Below are 21481 nucleotides of genomic sequence, written 5' to 3'. Positions count from 1 at the left end.
TGTTGATATTTATATTACGTAAAAAGTAAATGGCAAACATACATATGTTGGAATGACTGGAAGAGAGTATTTGCAATGAAAACTATAGGTTTCATCATAATAACATGGGTGTGTAATTTACAAAGATGAGACAATTAGTTGTGTGGAAATGGTTCTATATGTACAGACAGGCATGGTAGATGAAGCCCTAAGAAAAAGTTCACAGGCGGCGAACAATAGGTCGTTTTGAAGCGGACAGTGCTTGAATGTCAGTGAGCGCTTCCTTGCATGCAGAGGCATATTGAATTTCCTCTGAATTGACCAGTATTGGTTGCAAGCGTTGAACACCGTTGAAGTAATCTGTTTTAATGGAAAGTGTTAGCTGGAAGCGGTGCCCTGAAATGCGGCCACAAATTTCTTGTAGATCAGTTGGTTCGATAGAAAGTAGGAACAAGTCTTTAGCCGTGATGCCCATGAGCTCGTTCCCTGCATCATTGAAAACTGTGACATTCTGTAGATTCCCGGTGTGGTCATGTAGTTCAATTTTGAGTTTGTAACGGTAGTCGCATTCTGGGAAGTCACCGTTACATTTTGTACAATGCCAAAGATTGTTGGAATGCTCCACAACCTTCTTCATGCATTGTTTGCCATTGAAATCTAGTGGACATGCTAGAAAGTAGAAGTCATCCATATGAAGAGCAGTAATTGTTGCTCGAACTGAAACCCAGACCGCTTTATCAGAGGGCTGCATCCAAGCAATTTCATGAAGCGTCTTTCGTGGCAGGGCACGTTTCGAAGAAACACCATAGTTTCTACTCAAAGATGGAGAAGAAGAGCTATAGCCGGTTTCACGGAACCATGCATGTAGTTGTTGAGTTTCTGGAACCTGTGGATTTAATGTGAGAGTGCTTGTTGGTATTGTCCCTATTGTGGTGCCATTAAATTTAGACACGCGCCCTCCTTTGATTGCAAGAATTGGTGGGTTGTCAAAAGAGTAGAAATCAGAAAGATGTTGTCCGATATAGTCACAGTGGTCTCCCCATAATGTTACATCAATGCTAAAACCGGACATGTCCTTTAGTATGAGTGTTCTCCTTAATGTCTCACTTCCATCTTTTCGTCGAATTGTTGATGCAGGTGATGTGGAAGAAACAACACCAATGACATCTACATTTGTATTTGGAGTTGCATTTCTTACTTCAGCAATATTCTTGAAGTGAAAGCTTTGGTAGGGAAACGTTGGATCATCTGTAGGACATGGATTGATAATGGAAGCAGCAGATAAGTAAATCTCCCATTTGTTCTTGAGGTGGTTGTAGTTTGGATTTGCTTCTCTCACTGTGCCATTTGATACAATGTATAATTGCCCAACCTGAATTAGATTGTAAAGAGATTCGGCCAGTTCAACAAATGCAGAAAGGTGGATCTCTTCCTTATCACGGTTGATAAGGTCAAATCCGAAAACTTTTCCTGAGCCTCGCACATTGTTGTATGCCTTCAATGACGTCTTTGCAGATGCTCTGCCTTGGATAGACCAATACTTTCGATAAGGGTTGAGTGCTGTGAATGGAATTGTTGTAGTTGTTGCCGTAGGTGGTGGAGTAACTAAAGAGGGCAAGGGATCTTCAGCTGACGAAGAGCTAGATTGGGCTGAACCCGCCTGTGCATGTTGCAGCGTTGATGTGTCCTTCATCAACACTGCTGAGCGCTTCACAACTTCAAGCTCGACGATTCGGATGGACCTTATGTAAACAAGTAAGAAATGAATTAATAAAGATTGCATTTTCCTTTTTTTGTTGCAAAAAACGGCTAGGCGGGTAAAGTAAAAGAGGGTGGTTTCAAATGGTGGGTCTTACGAGGAGTTTTGGAGCACCGTGCAAGCTGCTTTTTTGAGCAGAATTATTGATCCAATTTGGATGTCTCCAGAGACAACTTGTGGGCCATATGCGGATGGTAGCAAAGTCTTATGTTGATGTGCTCCATCAGATAGAGTAATGTGGAAGTGCGAGGATGTTGTTTTCAATGAGGTAACAGAACCTACATCGATTATCTGAAGTAGTGGTTGAATCTCGGTGCAACCATTCAGCAATAGAGAAATGGCATTCGGTGTCAAGGTTGTCTCCATAATAGAACAAGAGGTTTCTTTTTCCTGTGATAGGAGTACCTGCAATTCATCAATTTTACCACAATACAAAATTATAGTCGAAGAAGATATGACATGAATGCGGAATCTAATCTAAGAAGCTTAAAGCACTCAACCACTCAAATTAACCCATCTGACTAAATCACTCAATTATGAGAACACAATTTCAAAATTGCCAAAAAAAAGATTTAATAAATCAGATTTAAAAAAACTGCAAAAACTTGCCAATATAGAAACCTGGAAATTGAAATAGATTTAAGTTGCACAAGACCAAAAAAAAATTAATAAATCAGATTTAAAAAAACTGTAGGAACTTGCCAATATAGAAACCTGGAAATTGAAATAGATTTAAGTTGCACAAGACCAAAAAGACCAAAAAGAGGACCTCCATGACCACACAAAGACTTGAAAAAATAATAAAACGGTTGTTGATAAAAACATAATCTACCATTTAGCTCAACCAGTTGCGGCCAAAGTTGCTGGTAATTCAGCTAGCTCAAACCCCTCTGTATTTGGCACACGAGATGCCTTCCACAGATGTGGGGAAATATCTTTTGGGTTTCACCAGAGATATTATTTGGAAATTTTGGAAAAGAAAAGGCATAAATCTATCCTGTGAAAGCCAAGTAAATGAAAATTCAGAATTACACCGCACCCAAATAAATGGAAATTCAGAACTGTACTACACCCATATAAATGAAAATTCAGAATTAGATTGAGATTAAAGGTATTACTGCATGATCAGTCGGTAAAGGTACAAAGTTCAAATCACTCTTCTTGTTAAAGTGGGTATTGTCCTGTATTATGAAGTGGGGTTCATATCTCCTAGTGACTTAAGAAAAAGCATACTTATCAAAAAAACAAAAAAGATAAAAGTGAGTACCTGTTGTTGGGGCGACTGTGGCTGGTCAGCTCTGCGAATGAGCTTGTGCTGGTTGACAAAGTATCGGTAAAGCTGTTGACGCGGCATTGTGATGATTTCTCTAGAGAGATTGTGCTTGTTGTTATGAAGCCAATCTTCGATCTCATTGTGCATGACATTCCTCCGCCTGGGCAATGTCATCAACCATGCACGAGCTGCTTCCCACCCATCCTTGTTGATGTTACTATTGATCATTTTGGCTTCTTCTTGGGAAGCAGAAACAACCACAGCTCCATCGTTATTATTATCACCACCACCATCTCCTGGTTCTGCAAGAGGGCATGGAGCTTCAATGGCAGACGAGTCCGGGGCCTGTACATCCTTGTTCTCTTCCCTTGACATCATCATATGTTCTAGTGGGACTACAATTCCAATCCCAACAAGTGGTGAAAATCTTTGTGACAATCTCGATCACCTAGATATCAAAAGGCCTGTGAGTGTTGTTTTCTTAAACACTAGATTTCAAGGCTGCCCATACCCAAATTCCCAGATTAATTTCAAAGCAATTAGAAGCTTATTCTCGAACGCCCACATGGATTTCAGATGAAAGCGAAACAAAGAAGGTAATAAAAAAAAGCACCCGAATCAATTTTCAGATGATGCCTTTGCGAGTTATCCACATGATAAGCCCATGTGCAGTTTAAGGACCATGGGAGAAGTGAAGGTCCGACCTTCTATGTGCGAAGTGAACCGTAGGGGCAGGGTTCGTAATCACAGTGAAAGTAGTGGCGTATATAAATGGTAATTAAAGCATCCGACACTCACAGGTAACTCTTAGGTGAATTTGACAGATTTTAACACTTTATCCACCCCACGAATTACAGTTTTAACGACCGCATAATTTTTCCAGTTAACATATTCACACTTATTGATTAAACAGTCCTTTTTAAAGTCTACGTAATGTTTCGGAATAGAACCATGAAAGCAATAGCATAGGTTGAGAGAAAAATAGAAATAACCAAATTGCAAAAATAAAAGAACTTTCCATCTGATGCTTTGAGGAATCAGATTAAATCAATACATTATATAGTTTATTCTGGGTTTATTTGAGAATAGGTAAAGAAGCATCCGAGACAATAAACCTTATGTAATCACCAAATTGGTCCAAAAACCATGGACAGGAAGAATAGAAAGAAACACAGGCACGGCATTTGCGCTCGAGAGCACTCACCTGCAAGGTAAACAGAATAATTCTGAGAAACTGAGAACCTGGGCGAACAATTTCTGAACCTGGGAACAGCTCTGTCCCTGCCAGTGAAAAACACAGAAGAGAACACTAAGAAAACACTCGAATAACAGAATTCTGAGAAGAAGGCCATGGCCCTTCTGCAAACCAACATGTCAATGTACATCTCTTGGTAGATAAAGGTTGAAACTTCTAATAGATGAGACAGATGTATAAACATTTTTTGGTTTTAGTCTACAACGGAACATCCTGATTTACAGCGCTCTGAAAGTTAGGAGTCATAAAACATAAACATGTCACCGTAAATGAAGGTTTGAATTTTTTTGAAATAAAACAAAAGTTTTGGGGAAAAAATAAACACTTATGAATCAAGTAATATAAACTTACCATAACTGTTCAATTAAGCATTTATAAATCAAGTAATATAAAATCAACTTCATTTATGTTAACTTCTATTACAAATTCCATAAAAATGGACCCAATCACAATCTTCTTAATATATCTTATCGATGAAGCTCTTAGAAGATACAAATAAATCAAAAAAATATTTAGACATATATTTAAGTATTATTTAATTTTTACACTTCCACAGCTCCTGTGTAGCAGCGCAGTAAATCAACATGTAAAAGGTTGTGTTTACCCAGAAACAAAGAAATTGAGCATAAAATAAATATATGTAGAGGGCATATCTTATGTTCATTCAAGTTTGGGAACAATTGGCAACTGCATTTATTAGGGTACCACCGGGAGATGTTATCACTGAAAACTGCCCTTGAGGATCTTGCTTTCAACAGGGTCAAATGAAAGGCTTAAACAGAGTGCATTGTCTTGTAATCACACTTCCTCTCTCTTGTGGAGGCTGAACTTCAGATAATCAGGAAAAAGTGCCTCGCACCTGGAATCTCCTTGCTGTTCGGTTCAGATCTCCAAGGTATACACAGAACAACAATATTTCATGCCCTAAAGATGGCATATTATCAATTGATTAGGATAAACTTTCAACATAAAACTGGTTCAATCAGATCCAATGCCTTGTAGGGGGAAATGCGGTCGAAGAAACAAGAAAAACAATCAAGTGAATATGTCATATATGATTTGTTGAGAAGCATGCTCAGACAGGAACTTATTGCACAGATTTCAGTGTGAATGTGCAGTGAGTGGTTTGAGACATGCCGAAAGTGACCACTTAGAAAATGGGTAAATAATTCTATTTTATAATTCACTAAAAAAAAGTGAAATATATTATGTTTTACAGTTGACATAGCCTAAGGAGTCTAATGAAGTGTAATTAATACATTAATGAGTTAGATTTAAACTGGGTCATACATCTCAGGATGAGATCAGGGTTTTGGCAGTTTAGGGGTTTTTTAGTAAATCATAAATAAAACAAGATAGAAGAGGTAACTTACAGTGGAACAGATCTAGCGAGCAGGAGAGGAACCAGAAGTCAGTGAGAAGGCCATACAGCAGAACCATATATCATATTATCAAGCCTTAAAGCAGCCATACAGGTCCATACAGCACATATGTGCTGCAGGCCATACAGAGAAGGATTTTGGTGATTTGTCTGACTGTACAGCTGCTGGTTTAACAGCCTGTGGAGCTTAACTCTCAGTTTCAATTGTTTGGCTTGAGATTATAATGATAACAGTCATCTACGGCTAAAGATTTTAAGCTCTTCAACATATCGAGCATAAAAAATCTGCAACAAAAGGTCTAAGGCTTCATCAATGATCAATGCTTCAAAGTTATAAACGACTCTAGGTAGAAGAATTATAATGAGACAACACTAAAGAACTCCAGCAAATATGTCACAAATGCAGTCAAAATCTTCTGTTCTATTTTTCAGATAAGCACTCGTTTTACAGGTTTATCCTTCAAAACAAGTACTCAACAAATACACAATATAGTTCATTTCAGAATAAAACTCACTACTCATTTCATAAAGTTCAAACTTTTCAGTCAGATATGCCAGTAAAGCTCTGGCAGAAATCAGAAACAATAGAGAACTCAATGAGTGTGTTCTAGCAACATGATTTGATCCAAAACATTTGAAGAATCACATCTAAAGGTTCTTTGCTGTAATCAGAAGGGTAAAAGAATGTTTTGATATGCCTGTCAGAATGGACATGATATAGTGTCTTATTTATAATCTTGCACAACCCAGTTTGACGACAGTCATCAACTGGAAAATAAGTCCTCCACCAAGGCCATGTTTCACTTCATGCCTAGTATTTCATATAGTCAAGGAACTGGGCTCTAATGTTTGTATAAACGAATTCTACGTCTATTTAGTGGAGAAGGTCTGTGAAACTGAAATATCAATTTCATTAGTTTCTTTGTACTACCTCTTTCACCTGAGACCTCTGTTACTAATTTTCTAGTTTAATAAAGTTTGCAACTCTTGAAGCATGAAATTACTGGCCTAAAATAAGAGGGGCCTAAAGAAATGATTTATTTAATCTCCAAAAGATTTAAAAAAAAAAAAACAGTATATATTTAGTGCAAAAGTCATAACCATCTGATAAGGAACACTATGAAGAATCCTAAAAACATGGGTGTGGCTCATTCCTTTGGACAGCTAGATGGTGCCCAATTTAGGGTATGGATGCTAATGCTGCATGTAAAGCAATAGTGCAATAGGGTATGGATCATTCCTTTAGACAGATAAGTGGTGCCCAAAAAGGGATGTGAGTGCCAGCATTGCACATGTCAGGAACAGTGCCACCGAGAGTATAATTCCCCAAGATGTGCATAAATTTTGTAAGTAACGATTTCTAAATCCATGACTTTCATTTTCACATTGATGCATAAAAGAAGCAAAGCATGCCTTAGACAAGGAATGTGTACTATAAACGGCATATTGACATAAAACCAAATAGGAAAAATCTAAATTGATGAGCTTACTAATTTCAAGCATACAGATCAATTATCCACTGCCTAAGGTTATGTAAGCATAATAGTTTCAGGCATGGAGACCAACTACCTACAGCCTAAAATTCAAGCTAAATCTAAGTGTACTCTCTCTGACTTCTCAAACAATTTCCTGGGACATGAAAACTGAGAAAGTTACATATTTTATTCGTGAACAATCTGTAGGTGTAATACTTGCCCACAACACTCATTCATTTGGCAAGCTCCACTAAGACAATCATGTTATGAGGCAAATACGGTTAATCAAACAGCATAAATTATTTAGAAGTATCGGAACCCTACAGATTGTTCATGCAGTTTACAAGACTTGATGTCCTAGCCTTCCGGAATATTTCAATCTAACACCACTCTCATTTGTGAGGCTGGGAAACAAACAAAGCCACAATGATTTCCAGAATGTAACTCAATATGCTAGCTAGCACAGTACCACTCATACAATGCATTGAATCTTCCGACAAGAGTGCTCTGTAGTCAGATTATCAGAACTGAATCTATTTGTGTGAATTCCGGCATATAGCTGCAGAAGTGCTAATAACTACCAATGACATCACATGCAAGATATGCTAAGACCTGACACAATTTTCCCTCTGACGTTACAGAAATTGGGCACTGGAGTACAAAAGTTATTCAAATCCCTTAATATAGAAGACAATTAAACAGCAATATCCCTAGATTTCAAAAACCGAGCTTATATTTTACTAACTTTAAATGTTATCTGCTCTAAAAAAATAGGACAGAAACTGTAGAAAGCAGAATCTGCTTGAAAAATACTCTATGGTCTTCCGGCCAAACAGGTGGCATCCAATGTCAGACCTTTATTTAACAAGATGAACAATGAAAGATCGGTAAGCAGGCAAAATTTTGTAGAATGCATACTGATAAGAATGCCTCAGACATCAACACCAATCCACCAATCCAATAGCACAACAACCACCAATCCAATAGCACAACACTCTCATATAACTAATCCTAGTATTTCATATAGTCAAGGAACTGGACTCTAATCGAACAATCAAAACAAAGTCCAAACATAAATTATGACGCTATAAACTCAAACCAGGGCTGAGAGGCTCGAACTTGAGAGAGGCAAATATACATGTTCATACAATAAAGTAGGTTGAGGGCCTTGAAACTCCAAAAAAACCCATAACAGTTATGCACAGCTCCCACAGCCAATAATTAAAACATTATATAGTGGGAGGAATTCCCTATTTCCTAAACAATCCCAGCTATCTAAAACCGGGAAAAAAATCCATTAGACAGTGAGAATCAGAGACACTTAGAATTCCAACCTGGAAAAGAAGTAAAAGCAAGACGAAGTGTATCCTTGAACAATTGTCGTGCAAGTCAGAAAGCAAGGTGGGAAGAATATCAGTTTTAATACATACCTTGGATACCGGATATCGATGCAGTGAGACGTATTTGCTGTGGCAGGCTTCAGGTCGAGGACGAGCACAAAGATGCGGACAAAATATCAACCAAACAAACGCAGAAGGGTTTTCGAATATGTAGAGTGAGAAAAATGTGCAGAAAGTTACCAGCAATAAGCCCAGAACGCAGATAAGCAGATAAGACAGCAAAAACTGGAGACATAGTGCAGCAGTGAGTGGAAAAGCAGAAAGACATTATTGCAGAGGGCGTGGAGAAGACATGAAGAGCAAAAAATGGATGGATTGTCGTTGAACCGGGTGTTTTCTGTTCCGGCAGGCGCGGGCGCATCGTCCACCTATGCCCAGGGTCAGTCAGTGAGGCGGCGGCAACCATGAATACCTCCGCCCCTTCTTTGCAGAGGCCGATATGCAAGCCGATATGCAGGACGGAGTTCGCGAGGGAGGTTAGGTATTCGTTTCCTGAACAAAAACGAAAACGGAGTAAAAACGAAAACGGAGTTCGCCAGGTGTCAGCGTCTAGTCGTTGGCCAGATGTCAGCGTCAGAAGGAAAAGGACGACGAAAGGTCCCTTTCAAAGAAAGGCCTATCGGCCTAATTATAAAAAAGATTACTTTAAGAATGTTGTTATATGTATTTTTAAATGTATATATATTTAATTATATATATATATATATTTTATAATTAATAAAAAATTAATAATTAAAAACAAATTTTTAATTTATTTAATTTTTATGATTTTTTAAATTTTAAGATTATTAGGAATATTTTTATTCATGTTTATTAACAATTTAGTTTAATTTATAAAATTGTGTTATTTAATTTTAAATTAGGTCTTAAATGGCTACATTTACTTTACCATCTTTTGTTTTCTATTTACTAAAACATTACGATAATAGGATATAGGTGCTGTACGGTTATTCACTTTTCACACTAAAGGAATAAGAGCTTGAACTTATTCTCACTTGTGAGCATCCGCTATACTTTGATACTATGAATGTAATATAATATATTGTGTTTTACAAATATAGAATGTCTTGGTTATGTAATGTTATCACGATGGGTGGTGAGTGATTATTTTTAATTTTTATGATGTAATAATACGAAGTAGTTAATGTTTTTGATTTTTTTTGTTTTAGGTAATATTTTTTTTTTAATTGTTTAAAATGTATTTTCGAATCTATAAATGGATTTAGTGTTAAAAAAAAAAATTATATTTCTGTAGATTATTGAAATTTAAGATTTTAAAAATTCCCTACTAAATTTTAGCTAAAATTAATTAGAATAATTACTAAAAAAACAAAAAATCAAACATTTAAACTACATCTAATAATATTAATATATTATCATTTTAATCTAAAATTTATAAAAAAATAAAAATATTTATCATTATTTACCATATTTAAAATTAAAATACATTTATGTAAGAATATTAATCCAATACGTTATCATCAATACCATAAATATTCTAACATAGTAATCTTGATGTAACCATATTTTTATATTATTTACACTATTATATTATTCACACAAAAATGTGTGTTCTCCCTTTGAGATAATAATCTCATCACATCATAAATTGATTTGAATGGGACATTCAAAAAATATCATTAAATTAAATAGTTGGTTGAGTGCATATGGAAATCTTTTTATTTTTCTAAATTTGAACTTTAATCTTTTTTCTTTTCATCATTTTTTATTTTTATCTTACGTTGTAAGGTGTTTTTCTTTGTAAACAACTCTTTTAGTTGCCATTCTGTACATGTTTGCACTATGAGAAAAACAACTCCACTAGTTGTCACTCTGTACATGCTTGCACCATGAGATTAAATATTAGATGATTGAAAATTTGTACACCATTGGATTTATAACTAGCAATTGCACTAGATGTTGCAAAAGAAACATCTTAAGGCATAACTTTGAGAAGAACCATGACATATAAAAATCATTGAAGATATAAATTAGTAAACAAAATGTCATTCAAAGCTAGAAGATAAAGTGAAATCACTTACATTATGCCAAATTGACAGATTCAATAACCTTTCGAGTATAGATTGTCTCTAAATATTCAAAGACGCTCTTTCAGGTTCCAATAGAAAATATTGGATAGATTTTGAAGAACCAAATTAAATCATTTTCATACTAGAAATGATCATGATATTAAGTAATATTGCAAAATAAAACCTTCTGGCCAAATACATATGAAATCATGAACATGATTTTTTTTTTATTTTTTTTAATTAACAAATTCATATGAAATCATTAATATTAAATTTTTTTCCAAAATTATTTTTATTCATAATTTAGTAAAATATATAAATAATATTATTTTTTTTAAAAGAAATTTCAATACAATTATTCAAAATAATAAGATTTTATTTTAAAATGTGATAAAAATATGGTGTAAATTAATTTTTATTGAATTTTATTTATAATTATTTAAATTTAAAATAATATAATAAAAATGTAATTCTCTATTAAGAAGTAGCATGGTGAAGTTTTATGCTAACAACTAAAAGCTTTAAATTAATTTTTATTAAAATTTATTTATAATTATTTAACTTTAAAATAATATAATTATTTGAATAATAATATAATAAAAATGTAATTCTCTATTGAGAGGTACCATGGTGAAGTTTTATGTTAGAAACTAAAAGTTTTCCTTTATTCTGCATGATATTTTGGGAGATTGGCTATGTATTTGACCAGGCAAGGGCTTATAAATAAACACAAAAGGATTTTAATGCCTCGGAAAGAAGACTTTATTCAGAAAAAGTGGAAAAAGGTTGCTAAGTGCACATTTGATATTGAGATTGCTTCCTTCCACATAGGTTTGGTGCATATTGCATATTTCTTTCTCCTCTCTTGGTCATTTCTAACCATTTTTCAATATTGAACTGACTCACTTGATCAAAAGCTTGCAATCTGTTACATTCTACCTGAACATAATCTGTTTATAAATGTGTTGATTTCTACATTATTGTATGTCAAGGTCCAATGGAGGAGAAGGATAGGTGTCATATGAACTTTCCAAATGCCAAGGATCTTATCTTAAACTTTTCTGCAAGTGAATACTTTCTTCCACCATTTATGAAATCAATGCATAAATTAAAGGTTCTAATAATTTTCAATCACAATTATAAGTGTGTTAAACTCCAAGGCATATCAACCTTGTCATCATTAATTATAAAAGTTATTTAGTTAGAGAGTGTAATTCTTCCTCCTCTTCAAGGATACTATCAATCTTGACAAAAAGAGAAGTTATTGTTAATTCTATGTGAGGGTCCAATTGCTATAATAGCTACCTTTGGTCAATTACATCAAAGCCAACTTATTGCTTATGGCACAAAAGTTGACTAGAAATGGTTTTAAGTAATTAATGTGTGATTTTTCATCTGCATAATTGACAATTAACCCACCATTTACTGCCTTTAATGTTTGAGATGCATTTCTTTGGTGTTGTTAAGTGTCTATCTCAAATATGCATGCAATGGTTATGGCTGTGATAATGCCTACCTTTGGCTAATTGCATCAAAGCCACCTTGATTTGCATAACAATTTGATCGGAAAATTTCTACCTTATATGTAATTTTACCTTTGGCTAATTGCATCAAAGCCACCCTGATTTGCATAACAATTTGATCAAAAAATTTCTACCTTGTATATAATTTTACCTTTCGTTAATTGCATCAAAGCAATTTTATCAGAAAATTTCTACCTTATATGTAATTTTACCTTTCACTAGTTGCATCAAAGGCACCCTAATTTGCATAACAATTTGATAGGAAAATTTCTACCTTATATGTAATTTGTTGAATTCAATTATTCTAAGTTCCATTAAAATCACTTGCAAATTGATTTGTCAAAGCTGAGCTTTCTTAAAAATACAAAACCGAAAAATAGTTAAATCATCTAACTAGAAACCCTATTTTATTGTTTCTAAATAATTGATCTCAATATTTTTTTTGCATTAGTTTCTAAAGCTCCATTTTGTTTACATTTTATGGTAATGTTAACATGGCTCTATTTTTGTTTACATGATTATGAGGTTGGTAACTTATCACAATTGTCCACTCAATGCTTTGAAAGTGAATCCCCCAATGTACTAAGTGAATCCAGTGATTGACTATAAGTTGTAGACTAACATGGTTGATAAGGTGCATTCTAAGGCTAAGCTTAATGATCTTAAGGATGAAATCAAGTCATCTAAAGTGAAGTTCCATGCTAAGGCAAAACAATTGAGAGATCAATTTGATTCTATTTTTTTATAGCATTTAAAGTAATTTAAGTTTGATTTTTGATACATTATTATATGTGAACATGTATATAAAGCTTTCATCTCACTTTTTCTTAAAACAAATATAAAATCATAAATTTTTTATTTTATTTGTATTAAGATTCATTACAAATATTTTTTATATTGCTACTCACACACCTATGATACAATACATTTGACATTATTTTAAGGTATTTTTTTATAGCATTTAAACTAATTTAATTTTGATTTTTGATACATTATTATATGTGAACATGTATATAAAGCTTTCATCTCACTTTTTCTTAAAACAAATATAAAAACATAAATATTTTATTTTATTTGTATTAAGATTCATTATAAATATTTTTTATAATGTCACTCACACACCTATGATATAATATATTTGACACTATTTTAAGTTGAATGCTTGCGTCGAAGAAAAAAAAAAATCTCAAGGAACTTGTGGGTAAATGAGAGAGGGAGGTAAAGACAATGAGGGAAAAAGTATAATGAGAGAGGGAGGTAAAGGCAACGAGGGAAAAAGTGGGTAAATGAGAGAGGGAGGTAAAGACAATGAGGGAAAAAGTCACATGTGGGTAAATGAGAGAGGAGGTAAAGAGGATGAGGGAAAAAGTGGGTAAATGAGAGAGGGAGGTAAAGATAATAAGGGGAGAAGTATAATGAGAGAGGGAGGTAAAGGAGATGAGGGAAAAAGTGGGTAAATGAGAGAGGGAGGCAAAGACAATGAGGGAAAAAGTCACTTGTGGGTAAATGAGAGAGGAGGTAAAGACAACGAGGGAAAAAGTGGGTAAATGAGAGAGGGAGGTAAAGACAATGAGGGAAAAAGTCACCTATGGGTAAATGAGAGAGGAAGTCACTTGTGGGTAAATGAGAGAAGGAGGTAAAGACAATGAGGGAAAAAGTCAGTGAGTGAGAGAAACATATATGTAAATGGAAATAGAGAAATAAAGAGTGTTGAATATAAATTAGTGACAAGAGTATAAACAACAATTTCATCCATACTTCCCACAAGGCCTAAAGTAGATTGTGATAGCTTATTATGTTAATATTATGCTAAGGGACATCCCACAAGGCCTAAAGCAGATAGTGATAGTGACGTAAAGAAACATATATGTAAATGGAAATAGAGAAATAAACAGTGTTGAACATAAATTAGTGACAAGAGTATAAAAAAAATCATCCATACTCCCCACAGGCCTAAAGCAATTTCATCCATACTTCCCAAAGGCCTAAAGCAGATTGTGATAGCTTATTATTTTAATATTCCGTTAAGGGACTTCCCACAAGACCTAAAGCAGATAGTGATAGTGATAGTGATGACTTATTTTGTTAAACAACAATTTCATCCATTCTTCCCACAAGGTCTAAATCAGATTGTGATAGCTTATTATGTTGAAATTTTGTTAAGGGACTTCCCACAAGGCCTAAACAAGATAGTGATAGTGATAGCTTATTTTGTTAATATTCCATTAAGGGACTCACTGGTGTAAATAGAGAAATAAAGAGTGTTGAATATAAATTAGTGATAAGAGTATAAACAACAATTTCATCCATACTTCCCACAAGGCCTAAAGTAGATAGTGATAACTTATTATGTTAATATTTTGTTAATGTAATGTAAATTTCACCAGCTCGAAACTCCAAACTTTGATTAGTTCATGATTAGTATATGTTCATGATTAGTAATGCTTATTATGTTAATATTATGTCAAGGGACTTCCCACAAGGCCTAAAGCAGATAGTGATAGGTGATATCTTATTTTGTTAATATTATGTTAAGGGACTCACTGGTGTAAATAGAGAAATAAAGAGTGTTGAATATAAATTAGTGACAAGAGTATAAACAATAATTCCATCCATACCTTTGTTAATATTCTGTTAATTTAATGTACATTTCACCAGCTCGAAACTCCAAACTTTGATAGGTTCATGACTAGAAATAGGTTCATGATTAGTAATGTAAAATCTATAAATAACAATGACGTTTTTAAGACTTCTCAAAATGCTCATTGGATAATCTAGGTATTAGGTTTTTTTGGTTCAATAAAAATATGTAGTTCTAATATTCTTTTATTTTTGTGTCATATAAGTTACAAATGAAAGACATGGATATAAAAATGGCATAAGACATGGACACCAAAACGAAAAATATGGCATGGTTGAATAGGCATATTTATGTAGTTGGTTGAGCATTCCACACAAAAATGGTTTTTATATAAGAGGTCACAAGTTCACTTCTAGACACCCTCTAGTTAAACTCCATGATTAAATATGCATAACATACTTTTTTCTTTTTCTTTTTTTGTTATTGCCGACATTTTTCTATTTAAAGAATATTTTGTTTTTATTTTAGGAGAGACTGGCGTACTTACACATTGCCTTTCACATTGGGTTGTAGACATTTTTCTATTTAAAGAATATTTTGTTTTTATTTTAAGAGAGACTGGCATACTTACACATTGCCTTTCACATTGGGTTGTAGTATGAGTCTCTCCGCTCAACCAAGCTTGAATTAGAATCTAAATTCAAATTAATAAAGTGATTTTAATAACAAGAAGCTAAACAACTATTCAAAATTAGCATGATTAGCCACCAAGTATGTGGTTTAGGGGTGAGTTTGATTAACCATTGTGGCTATATGAAGTATGTGGTTGGAGGTTCAAATTTTAACTTATGGGTTGTGCAGGGCCGATAACTATCTATAGCTAGCTTGATTAGGGATTGTAATGATATGAAATTTTTAAAAAAATTGTTATTGGAAACATAGTTACCAAGTTTGGAGACATAGTTACCAAATTTGAATTAGAATCCAAATTCAAATTAAATAAAATACAACACAAATTTGAATGAAAAAAATTCAATTCAAAAAAATTCCATAATAGACATCCTAAAGAGTTATGCTTTTTGTTAATTTTCTTCTTGATTTATTTTGAATAACTTTTATTAACTTTTAATAAAATTAAAAAAAAATTAATCATTCAGTTTTTCCCTCCAAAACTTTTTTTTTGAATTTCAAATCTTATTAATGTAAAATCTATTTTTTCTTTACATATAAAACTTGTTTATATAAAAAAAAAAAATAAAAAAAAATAAAAAAAAATCAAAATCACTCCTAAGATAAAGCCACTTTAAGAAATTCTCTAATTTCCTCTTTCCCGGATTTTCAAAGCTTTGACAAAATCACTCTTAAAATGAAAAATTACAGTGACAGCTACCTAACTATCACACAAGTACGAAAACTCTGGATTGAAAAAACAAAAACAAGAAGCCTAACAACTACAATAACGCCATGACTGCATTCATGGCTACAGGCTCAGGCCCGGGCGTTCTAACTTATCGAGTCTGGTCAATGTATTACTTTTGTACGTCAGCCATTATTGAATTTGAGCTCCATATTTTGGTATGCCGGGATAAAACGATAAGTGACAGAGAGAGGCCGCAGCGAAGTTTGAAGTTTAGCTGAGCACATGCGAGCGGCTCTGTACAAGGGACAATCGACTCTTCTCATATTCGCTGAGAGCACTGTAGGCAAAGTTCAGTTTTTTACCCTATTTTTTTCGAAAGTTCCACTCATGTCTCTGAGAAAAATTCTCGGAAGTATGGTCAAAACTCTAAATAACAGGCTGGACCTTTAAGATCCGACAAAGTTCCTGTTAAATATGAGAACAGTTTTTTCTGTCAGAGGTCACTCTGAATTACCCCTGTTCCGCGCAAATGCAAGCAATCCTCATCAAAATTTATAATGCTGCTGCTGCGGGGAATTTTATTGGTTATATTCATTATCCCCATCTGTGGATCAGAGATGGGCACAGCCACATCTATTTAATTTTATTGAATCAAATTGTTTTTATCTGCAAAAATTAGTTGAGAGTCTCATTACGAAACGATTATCTTTTAGGAGATGGTGTAAGTTTGAGAATCACACAATTAAACCTAATATATTTTACATGGTAAAATTTTGAAAATATGTTAAGGAAACATTCTCGGTAAGGGATTGGATCTTTATTTATTCAAGAATGATTCTCCATGATTACATTATCTCCGACATTCATTAGTTTTATAAGAGCCTCTTCTTCTTTACATAAGTATAAAACTAACTAGCAGTAACTAATAAATATTTTACTCATTTTTACACAATTCGTTGTCACATTTCAAGAAACTCCACCTTGACAACAATTTTCCTAATCCCTTGCCCATGCCCATTCATCATTTCTTCTGCAATCCAAGAGAAGCTAAACACCATCGTAGCTTCTCTATAGTAACTGGCTTCGTGAATATGTTTGCACAATTCTCCCGTGTATGGACCTTCTTGAGAGCTACTTTTCCGCCATTGATCACATGTCTCAGAAAATGATACCTTACATCAATGTGCTTTGTCTTGCTGTGATAAGTTGAATTTGTAGCCAAGTGAATAGCACTTTGACTATCACAAAATACATTCACTCTCTCCTGTGTCCTTCCAATCTCATCAAGTAGGCCCTTTAACCAAATTGCTTCTTTACTGGCATCTGACGCAGCTATATACTCTGCTTCGGTAGTGGACAATGCAACTATTTCTTGAAGCTTTGACATCCAACTAATTTCTCCACCTGCAAGAATAAAGACAGAACCTATAGTAGATCTCCTTTTGTCCAAATCACCTGCATAATCAGCGTCCACATATCCGCACAGTGATCCTTCACTACCATTAAGGATGATGCAATGATCACTTGTGCCTCTTAAATATTGAAACACCCATTTCATTGCTCGCCAATGTTCTTCACCGGATTTGCCATGAACTTGCTGACAACTCCAACTGCATGTGAAATGTCAGGTCTTGTAGATACCATCGCATACATTAAGTTGCCTACAACATTAGTATATGGTACAAGAGACATATACTGCTTTTCTTCATTAGTTCTAGGACTCAAACCCGAAGAAAGCTTAAAGTGGGAAACTAATGGAACATTGACAGGTTTCACATTGTTCATACCGAACTTTTCAAGTACTTGTTCCACATACTTTTGCTGTGATAACCAAAACTTACCATTTTTCCTGTCTTTGTGTATCTCCATGCCCAAGATATGTTTTCTTGCTACAAGATTCTTCATATCAAACGTCTTAGAGAGCTAAACCTTTATCCTGTTGATCTCTTCCATGCTTTTGCTTAAGCATAGCGTCAACATACAAAACTAAGATAATGAATATGCCACTGAAACTCTTGAAGTATACACAATGATCATACTCACTTCTAATAAAGTTTTGGCTCACCATGAAAGAGTCAAACTTCTTGTACCATTTCCTGGGAGACTGCCTCAGGCCATACAATGATTTCCTGAGCTTGCAAACTAATCTTCTGTTGCGATCTTGTACAAAACCTTATGGTTATTCCATATATACTTCTTCATCCAAATCACTATGTATAAAGGTTGTTTCAACATCTAATTGTTCTAAATCAAGGTTAAGTAACGCAGTTAGTGCCAACATAGTATAAATAGAAACAAGTTTTACAACTAGTGAAAAAATCTCATGAAAGTCAATACCTTCAACCTGAGAATACCCTTTCATGACCAATCTCGCCTTATACCTTTCGTTACTTCCATCAACTTTCAGTTTCAATTTGAAGATCCGTTTGCATCCAACAACACTTCTCCCTTCAGGAAGTTCTACAAGTTCCCATGTATTGTTTTTAGCTAAGAAATCCATTTCTTCTTCCATAGTCATTTTCCATTTTTCACTATCAATATCATCCATTGCTTCCTAATAACAAGAAGGTTCCCTATCTTCAGTGATCAAAGCAAAAGACAAAGCATAATCTTCATACCTTTTGAGGGTTTTTCTTTCCCCTGTATACCTTTTTAGAGTGACTGGTTACTGAATTGGTTCAGAACCTTCAATAGTTTCCTTTGTATCTTTATCACCTTTTCCTCCAGAAGTCTCTCCTTCCTTTCAACTTTAAAAAAAAGGTCTAGCCTCCGACTGAATTTGTTCATTTGGCGATACCCGTTCCTGTTCAATTCTTTCAACATTTGATTTTAAAAGAGAAGATTCATCAAATGTTACATCTCTACAAATGACTATCTTCCGCGACGTAGGATCCCACAACATGTATCCTTTCACCGCATAGTCATACCTAATAAAGACATAACATTTCAATTTTGGATCTAATTTTGAACGCCAATTTTTAGGAATAAGAGCATATGCATCACAACCAAATATCCTTAAATGTGAATAATCACAAGACTGACCTAACCAAACTTCTTCAAGAATTTTACAATTAATAGCTACTGAAGGTGATTTATTAACTAAATAATAAGCAATGGATACTGCGTCTGCCCACAACTACTTTTGCAGGTTAACATTGATGATCATACTTCTGGCTCTTTCCATAAGAGTCTGATTCATACATTCAACAACACCATTTTGCTAAGGAGTATAAACAACAGTTTTATGTCTAACAATTCCTTCATCCTTATAGTATTGTTCAAATTCTAGAGAGGTAAATTCACCACCATTGTCAGTTCTTAAACATTTAATTGATTTTCCTGTTCTTTTTTCTACCATTGCTTTAAATTGTTTAAATACATTGAATACATCAGCTTTCTTTTTTAACATAAAGACCCAAAATTTTCGGGAGAAATCATCAATAAACGTTAAGAAATATAAAACACCTCCATATGATACAACAGTAGATGGTCTTCAAAGATCAGAATGAATATAGTCCAAAATTTCTTTACTATTATGACTTCCAGTTTTAAACCTTTGTTTACATTGTTTTCCATACACACAATTTTTACAAAAATCCAACTTCAAGGATTTCAAATCATGAAGTAGTTTACGGTTCATCAGTGTCTGAAGACCTTTCTCACTCATGTGACCCAATCGCTGATGCCATAGGCAAGTACCTTCTTCTTCTTTCTCTGACACAATCGCTGCTTCACTGACCTAAGTACTTTCTTTGAGTCTGTAAAGATTTTCGACCTTTTATACCTTCATAACAACCAGGGCGCCTTTTGAGACTTTTAACATTCCATTTTGACCTGCAAACTTATAACCATCTGAGTCCAAAACTCCCAAAGAAATCAAAATTTTCTTCAATTCAGGTACATGTATAACCCTAGTTAGTGTTCCAACTGTGTTATCATACATTTTAATCCTTATATTTCTCATCCCAACAATCTGACATGATACATTATTACTCATAAACGCAGAACTACCTTTTACAAATTCATATTAAGTAAACCAATTTCTGTGTGGACTCCTGTGATGAGAAGCATCAGATTCTAATAACCAACTTTCAAAATTCTGAGAGACATTACATACAGGTAAAGTTTCATCTATCACACATAATTCTTCAGCAGATAAAACTTCATCTATCATACCTGAATCAACTTGATTTGCTTCCTTCTTTGGATTTTTAAACTCTTTTCGTTTCCAACAGTCTTTCTTGAGGTGTCCAGTTTTATTGCAGTACCAACATTTGGCTTTACACTTTTTACCCTTTGATTTAGACCTGGAAGAGTCCCTTGTTTTCTCCCCTCTTTCTTTTAATCGTCCTCTGGCTATCATGGCTTCTAATGCATAGGTTTCAACATTGGACTTCTTCCTTACTTCTTCAGCGAACAGAGCTCCCACAACTGAATCAAATTCCAAGGACTCATTTGTGCTCAAACTGATAGAGGTAACTAAGTAGTCCCATGACTCACGCAGGGAACACAGCAAGGTGATAGCTTTATCTTCTTCCTGAAATTTAACTTCCATATCCGACAATTGGAAAATATGTGGATTAACAATATTTAGATGTTCTGTAATTTTTGTACCGTCCTTCATCTGAAGACTGTACAATTGTCTTTTTAGATAAATTATGTTGGTTAACGATCTGGTCATATATAAAGTTTCTAGTTTTCCCAACAAACCTGCTGCTGAAATTTCTTCAACTTAATATTGAAAATAACTTCATCGGCCAAGCATAACCTAATGGTACTGAGTGCTCGGGCATCCAAGTCCTCCCAATCCGAATCTGTCATGCCAACAGGTTTCTTCTTCACCCCGTCTAATGCTTTGTGCAAGCCTTGTTGCACCGGCAAATCCCTAACTTTTAGTTTCCATAAAGCAAAGTTGTTATTGTCGGTGAATTTCTCCACCTCGAACTTTCCATTCGTCATTTTTGTCATTTCTTTGCTACTAATCCTTCCTCCTAGGGTTTTTGTCTTTCACCTAGGGTTTCCTGGTTACTTGAGTTTCCTTTTTTCTTTCCTTTTAAAAAAATGAAAAGACAAGAATTCCAGAATTTTGTTCCTTTCCCCCAAAAAAATTGCCCTTTTTTTTCAATTTAATGAGAATTAGGGAAAATTCTTTTCTTCAATTTAATGAAAAACCACTACAGTTTTCTAGGAAAAAAATTCATTGGTTTTTTGAACTCACAACAAATAATTTCTGAAAAGATTTTCTTTCAAAAAAGAAAGGAATAATTTTTCACAAATACCCAGATTTTTCAGTGAGAAACAATACTGGTTTTTCCTTCAGAAAACCCTCTTCACGCAGCAGCAGTGGCCTCCTCTTCCTTGTTCAACAAAAACTAACAAACTTCTCCTCGATTTGCACACCAGACTGCTCCGTGGCATTGTGTCGACATTTCCCTCAACAACGTTCATCCAACGATCACTGGACT

General features: G+C 34.3%; 2 protein-coding genes across 2 annotated transcripts in view; both read right to left on the bottom strand.

Annotated features, from left to right (window-relative positions):
- LOC149223509 (uncharacterized) overlaps positions 1–20975 on the bottom strand; it is a 30282-nt gene extending 9307 nt beyond the window's left edge. Inside the window, exons 1-4 of the mRNA XM_089387928.1 lie at positions 20727–20975; positions 20310–20553; positions 8703–9014; positions 8553–8599 (exon numbers count right to left, since the gene is read on the bottom strand). Coding sequence (XP_089244054.1) covers positions 8553–8599; positions 8703–9014; positions 20310–20553; positions 20727–20975 — 852 coding nt within the window. The remainder of the gene's footprint in view (positions 1–8552; positions 8600–8702; positions 9015–20309; positions 20554–20726) is intronic.
- On the bottom strand, positions 966–3418 carry LOC149223510 (uncharacterized). Its single transcript, XM_089383324.1, has 2 exons — positions 3006–3418; positions 966–2143 (listed from the first exon to the last, which is right to left on the bottom strand). The coding sequence occupies exons 1-2, from the start codon at positions 3390–3392 to the stop codon at positions 1832–1834; spliced, it is 699 nt and encodes a 232-aa protein (XP_089239450.1). The 5' UTR covers positions 3393–3418; the 3' UTR covers positions 966–1831.
- Positions 20976–21481: the final 506 nt, after the last annotated feature.

Source organism: Pinus tabuliformis, chromosome Q (genome assembly GCF_031772625.1).
Source record: "Pinus tabuliformis cultivar Carrire ecotype Pingquan chromosome Q, CPIR1, whole genome shotgun sequence".
NCBI classification, from domain to species: Eukaryota; Viridiplantae; Streptophyta; class Pinopsida; order Pinales; family Pinaceae; genus Pinus; species Pinus tabuliformis.
The sequence above is the reverse complement of the archived record's forward strand: the minus strand, read 5'-3'. Positions and strand labels throughout refer to the sequence as shown.